Raw genomic sequence first — 7,321 nt, 5'->3', positions numbered from 1 at the left:
GTCGCTCGGACGACGTCGTCGACAATCAGGTCAAAAACGCGTCGAAATTCAAATTTTACAAAATTTCGACCCGCGATCGATCGTCCCAAAAGGTTTAATTGAGCATTCGACAAGTAACAATGCAGGCAATGCGAATTGCGGCGATCGGACGTATCGACTCTCTGAATTGCGAAGCTTGTGCGCGGGAGTGCGAATTGTGCAAAAGGCCACCCTAAGGCTCAGGAAGGTCCTATAGGGAATCCCTTTTGGGTTTCCTCATGTTGGTTTCGTCCTTCTAAGTGTTAGAAGTCGATACCACACACGCGAAACTCCAGAAGAGTACCGAAGCGGGTTGAATTTCTAGAATGAGGCGGGGCTCATTTCTAAGGTTCTAAGATAGTCGAAGGGAGGTCCCTAAGGCTAGATCCTAAATCCTAAGAGAAAGATTAGACCTCACTAAAAATGAGGTCAACAAAGTATTTATTTAAAAATCAAATATCTATTTTAAATCACCCCCTAGGATAAAAGGTATTGATCTTGGATTAAACGATGTTTATTGTGTATGTACGGATTAGTAATGATTGGGGCAACCAATCATTAGCTTTTATGTGTGGAATGATAAACAAGCTATATTAGATGTCTTTATTAGTACTTGATTTCGTCTATCCAAAGCTGAGCTACTAGTTTCAATTACCTTTGATTCAATGGGTAGGCTTTAGTCTTCTACCTCCGATCCTAGTTGTATAGCTTAGAACATTGGGATTTTAACCATTCTTTGAGCTCTACACATAAGTTACCTTTGTTCCTAAGGTTATGGATTGTGTGTGTGCTTCCTCATCATTTACTAAGATAGACTTAAGTTTTTGTTTATTACCACAATTGGAGTATAGATCGACTACTTTAGGAGATCGAGTAGCTTCGTATGAATGTAAGTTTTTTTAAATTTTGAGATTACTTTGGCATTCACTCATCGCAACTCTGATTTACTATCATCTATGACTTAAATATTGATCATTGAAGAAGCAATTGGAGGGGACGATTGGATTAGAACTTGCTTGGAATACATTGTTAGTGCCTTGGAATTTTGATTCAGTGTCTTATAAGGAGTTTCTATAAGCCAGAGAAATTTTGATACTTAAACAAGGTGCTTTCTTGGGATTTTTTGGTTTATTAAGGTGGTTGCGGGCCTTTTCTGATGTCGCTAAGTGTGAATGACATAAGATGATATTAGAACGCTGAAAAGGATAAATTAGGGTGATGTGGAGTTGAGAGGTTTTTCAATTGATTTTGTCTTGATTCAATAGAAATTGTTCACGGCCAAGCACATTTTGACCATCTGATTAAGGTTATCCAAGGGTGAGGATGAGCCCAAGATGTCACAACCTAGCCCGATAACTTAAAAATATCAAGATGGAACAGACAGTCAAGTGGTGAAAATAAAATTTTACTCTAAATGTAATAATAAAGAGTAAGCCATAAAATGTTAAAATCAAAACCAATATTAAAATAATATATTTTGCTCCAGTGTTCTTCTGTCTATGATATATAATCCCTCTTTCTTCACTTTTCTAAAATATTAAATAATAACATAATGAGTTGTCTAAAATAATCAAGTAAAATAATTACACTTTTATACTATAACCATTCAATGAAAAGAAAACAATATGTATATTGGTCATTTCTATTATGTTATATAAAATTGTATAAAAATTAAAAAATATTATTGATATTTACTTATGGAAGAAATTAAAAATTTTCATATGTATGAACTTCTACTTTATTTTTTTATTTATTCTGTTTTTGGGTTTAATCTTTTAGTATTTAGTGTATTTTTACTCTTAACTTATGCATCAGCCTCATGAGCCCCATCTAAATATAACCTAATATATTCCTGGCCAAATGCACCCTACGTTGCTATTCAATGATCTTTCATCTACTTTCAGCTTTTTGATCTCAATGTCTATATTTTACGGACAACAAAGTGGTTTTGATCTCCAAGTTTTAGTTGCATCATTCATTATCTTTGATGGATTTTAAAGGTGTTGGAGTTTGCATATTCTATGAAATGATTCAACTCGGGTATAATTTCTGCAATAAAAAAAATTAAAATTTTTTTAAACTCATGCATTTTATGTGCCATATATAATATTCAATATTATATTATATTCATCATCAAGTTTTTGTTTGTTGGTCTTCTGCTTTGGAATAAAAAATATCTTATGGAATCTTTTTATCATATTTGTGATGTACAAAAAACTTGAGATTTTTTAACATGCTCAACTTTATCTTAAAACTAGTTAGCTAAGAAGTTTACTTTGTAATAGGTGATTTATATTTCTTAGATAAGTGCTTGCTTTGTTCAGGTTGCAGTGTTTTACTTCCACGATCAATTTACTGTGCTGAAAGGAATGGGACTTCTGGTAATCATTGTTGGAGTTAGCTTATTCAACTGGTACAAGTAAGTGGTCTGACTCCAGACATTTCATGTTTATTCTTTGTACCTGTTGTGATTATATAAATCAATTTAGATTATATAAATCAAGTTAAGTGGTTGTTTAATTGGTTAACATCTTCTATTTATCATCTTGTTATTATTAAATGTCAGCTTTGGTTCACTGACATCTTCAAATAACAAATTCCTAAATAATATTTAAGTCCTATTTTAAAGAACTAGCTTCTATCAATTACATTTATTAATTATATTTATAACACTCAATTCTTTACATCACATGGAAAATACCACTAAAACTAATTTTTAAATGTGTAATGCACATTTTAATGCATAGGCTTTGATGTGATGATAACTCTAAAATGTTATATGCAATAAATATCAGGTGTTAGATATGCAAAAACATAAGAATTATGTGATATACGTGTAAATTTCCCAAAAATAAAACGTTAGTATCTTAATCTTTCTAAATAATATCTGATCATATGAGTAAAAAAATAGCGAATCAATTATTTGTTATGATGTACTGATACTTCTAATTAAGAAGTAATATAGTATCAGACACGGAAACAACATAAAACTGATTGATTTAAATAATATTTAAAATAAAAACGAACATACTCTTCAGACACGTGTCTTAAATTAATAAATTAAAAAATTCTAAAAAAAAATTTTTAAGACTAAAATTAAAAGAAATATATTTTTATGTAAAATATAAGGAATATTTACATACATACCACTCAATTTTTATGTATTTGCATATCTAACACCTAAATTTAAATATTACATATAAGTCACCTTACATATATATCAAAAGGTGTAATTCTATATTAAATATGATATGAAAGATTTGGGTGGTATAAATATAAAAATCAAAATTTAGGTGTTAGATATGTAAATACGTAAGAATTCGATACCAAGGAAGCCAACGATCCTTTTATTTCTTATTTTCTCTTTTGCATCATTCTTAATATTTTATTTTATATATATATATATATACAATAGGCCCCATGATGAGAGTTTCTGTCATGTGTCTAAATATTCGAGAACCCAACGCCAATGGGGATCGAACCAGTGACCGAAAGGGACTTACAGTAAACCCCGCCAACCACGGCTTGCGGCACACACACACACACACACACACACACACACACACACACACACACACACACACACAAACAAATATAGCTATAAAAGCCATGCTATGCTAAACGTGTCTCTCCTATATTGTCCAACACGTGTCTCTCCTATATTTTTAATAATAGATGTTCCTGTGTCCGTGTCGTGTCGTGTCCACATCTCCGTGTTCTTATCCATACAACATAGGTTTATCAGAATGATACTATTATCGAGAAAACACTGCTGCTTATATAATGTTGAATCAAAAATATCCTAAATAAAAGTTGTTCCTACCCAATAGATTTCAAAAGTTAAAAAAAAAAAAAAAATCCATATCTCCTGTTGTTCCTCTTTCAGATAGCTTATTTTCAAGGTAGTATTTCTTCATGTGTTATTTTAAAATCATCAAGTATTTCACATTTTTGTCTTTTACAAATTGTTTAATCATTTCTTTTGGCTGTTTATTAAATTTTCTGATACGATGGGCATCAGATAATAAAAGTTAAATGCAAACGTAAGTATAACGTTGAGTTAATCACATGAATGGGATTAAGCAAAACTTTGAATTTATAGAATAGTACTGAATAATTTCCCTAGGCCCTTTCTACGTTTATGCTGGTTTTTTTTTTTTTATTGGGTCAAAGATTGTTACCTATTCTATTGTTAGCCCTTAAAAACAGAGAAAACAATGGATTTCTATTAGAGATAAAACAGTTTTATGTCCTTGTTGGAGTAATCTTGAATATAAATAATTCATTATTGTTATAGATAGCAAAACTATTTATTTATTGCTCCATGTTTCCGTGGACTCCAAAAATTTGCACCCTGGCCTCTCAACAAGGGAGTTTTTGTGTGGTTCCAATCAAAATTTTTTCGGCATATTACATTGGAGATAATAAATTAGCTACAGATTTTGTCATCATTTTGTGAGGATTTTAAGGTCTAGTTTGAGGTTTCCTAAGGGCACAAATCTCTGTGATTAATAACATTTCTCAATAACAAGAGAAAATTTTTGAAAAAGTTCTGTCATTAAGGTGTTAATTGCTTAACATATAATAGCAATAATTTTTATTTTAGGTTCATCATTGTGAGCTTAAAGTAGATGTTGGTTGGAATGATGTTGAACCCAATCAAGATCTTGTGATTTTATTGTCTTGGGTTGTTTTTGCCCTAGTTTGTTTAGATAGAGGAGGTAATCAATTCAACCTGACTAAATGATCATTGTTGACAATCATGAATTCTTTAATCTAAAAGGACCTTATAGACATGGTGAATGTATCTAAAGGGATAAATTTAAATCTATCTCAGATAGAGTGCATTTTGCCCTATAAAATGTATTTTATGATTCATGAATCTGGCGATAGAGCCATTGGAGAACATATGAATTGCAACTATGATCATAATATAATGATATCATTTTTTGACAAACTACAGGGTCAGAATACTCTGTTCATAACTATAACTTCTTGGTAGATTTATTTTCTAGCCAAATTACATGGACAGAGGATATAGGTCATGTTCTTGCTGGTGTAGATTTGTATCAGTGTAATCATAAAAATGCATTTAATATGATATTGAATTTTTGTGAGCTTATGATAATCTTAGATTTGTCACTTTTGACCAACTATTGTAGCGGGCGAATAGAGATTATTACTCTTATCCTTTAGATGATAGATCTTACTTGGATATTTTATATTTTGTAATATCTTTTTGGAAATTCTATGTTCTTAAAATTTGAGAGTATTTTAAAATTGAATCCCATTTGGGTGAGATTCATTTTCAACACAACTATTATTGGGGCAAAATTGCTTGATATATTTATATTTGAAATTTTGGGACTTGAATATTAAAAATAAACCACATCGGTTAAGATTTTTTTGTCAAAATGTCCATCATCCAAGTTAAACATTTAAGATTTTCAGATTTCTCATTTGCGTAAAATTTATTATTGAAATAGTATTAAACGACATCACTCTTTTGGGTGCTTCCAAAGAGAATGATCAAAATGGCTATGCTGAACTTATGAATTTATACCCTATCGACAAGGCAGTTTGCTCAAAGGTATTTATAATTTGATATTTGAAAAGATAGATTTGTAAAGTCCAAAATACTTGCACATTATTCAAGATGAATTATATTTTATTTTATATTTATTTTCTTAGCCTGCAACATTCATACATTAAGCTTCAATGTTTAGCACGCTTGTTGGAGCATGTGGGTTAGTTAACCGAGGTTGATCTACACAATGCAGTTGCAATTTTTTCAATGTACTTACGTGATGAATTTTCATGATGTTCAATACATTTTGATAATCATCCAAAAATGCATCCGCAGGAAGTGTTTGATTTGTCATTTACATGTATTTTATGGCATTATATATGAGTTAAAAATAGCTTTAGAATTAATTTGTCCTCAAGTTATTCAAAGTTTTGAATGTTTTCTCAATGTTATGTTATAAAGTTGCGTGCAATCTTTTTTTTTTTCTATTTTAGAAGGCTTGCCTTGTGTCTGCTTGCAAGTATATGTTGCATATTGAAAGATGATTGTCAAGTTAAAATCTTTATCACATATTTTTAACTGTCACACTCACACTCACACACACACACACACACACACGCAAGTTAAAATCTTTATCACATATTTTGAACTGTCACACTCACACTCACACTCACACACACACACACACACACACACACACACACACACACACACACACACACACACACACTCTTTTGTGACAATCACATTGAAATCTTATGTAAACTTAGTGATACAGGCACTAACAACGCCCAATTACGGGCACATAAACAGCGCTCGGCTCCTGACGTTGAACAGCGCCCGGTTCGGGCGCTTTGAACCGCGGGGCGAACATAATCGCGAAGTGGTGCGGAAGTGGGGCGATGTCTCGCGAGGGTTCGCAAGAGCGGGAGATCTCGTGCAAAAACTAGAGGGATTGCGCGATTCCGAGTGGGGCTTCACGAGTCTGCTGCTCTTTGGAGTGTCATATGGATTTTTGTGGCCTTCCCACTCTCTTCCTTTGTGAAGCTTCCACTGTCTTAGGGGAGCCTATAAATTGCCATCCCCTGTTTGTAGAGAGTCAGTTCTTGGTGTGTTTAGTTTCAGATCTCCTGTGTGGAGTCTCTTTCCCCTTTGTGGGTTGTATCCGAGTAGGTGTTGGTGCTTCAGCTGTATCCTCTCCAAAGTGGTGATTGTATCATCCCTTTTATTTTTCCCAAACCTTCTCCTCCCCAATATTCAGCCGCCAAACTCTCCCTTCATCACCCCAACATACATCCATTTCCCCTTCCCACAGGTTATTATTGTTGACCCGCCTGTTGACCTCATTTTTGTGAGGTTTTGTCTTCTCCACCTTAGAGCCTAGATTCTAGCTCTAGAAATTCCTACTGACCATCCTAGAAAACTAGAATTGAGACTCACCCTTTTAGAAATTCCAGCCAATTCCTATTTTCCTTTGATGTCTAGCATTTTTGGCACAAGACCATCGTCTTATAGACGAGTGGTTATGGGTTATTTTGCGAAGACTCAAGGGAAAAGTTCCTGATAGGACTTCAAGCCTTAGGGAAATATCGTCAAACACACAAAGTTCACGAAATTGCACGAAATCGGACTTCAATTAAGCCCAAAGGACGGGTGAAAATGCGAACTTCTCCGGATGACCTCCGATGACAAATTGGACTGCGCCAACGCGTCCGGGATACCCATTTTGGTAGGAAAGGACACCCATATTGCCATATTTTCGACACGAGAAAATTG

At 33.2% G+C, this 7,321-nt stretch overlaps 1 protein-coding gene across 2 annotated transcripts in view; it reads left to right on the top strand.

Moving 5' to 3' along the window:
- The window catches only part of LOC110021655 (probable sugar phosphate/phosphate translocator At1g06470), a 32,882-nt gene that overhangs the window by 18,858 nt on the left and 6,703 nt on the right, over positions 1-7,321 (top strand). For both annotated transcript variants that reach the window (XM_020720233.1, XM_020720232.1), the window contains exon 10: positions 2,343-2,437. In XM_020720233.1, coding sequence (XP_020575892.1) covers positions 2,343-2,437 — 95 coding nt within the window. The remainder of the gene's footprint in view (positions 1-2,342; positions 2,438-7,321) is intronic.

This window comes from Phalaenopsis equestris, unplaced genomic scaffold (assembly GCF_001263595.1).
Source record: "Phalaenopsis equestris unplaced genomic scaffold, ASM126359v1 Scaffold000137, whole genome shotgun sequence".
NCBI classification, from domain to species: Eukaryota; Viridiplantae; Streptophyta; class Magnoliopsida; order Asparagales; family Orchidaceae; genus Phalaenopsis; species Phalaenopsis equestris.
This window is presented reverse-complemented; position numbering and strand designations above follow the sequence as displayed.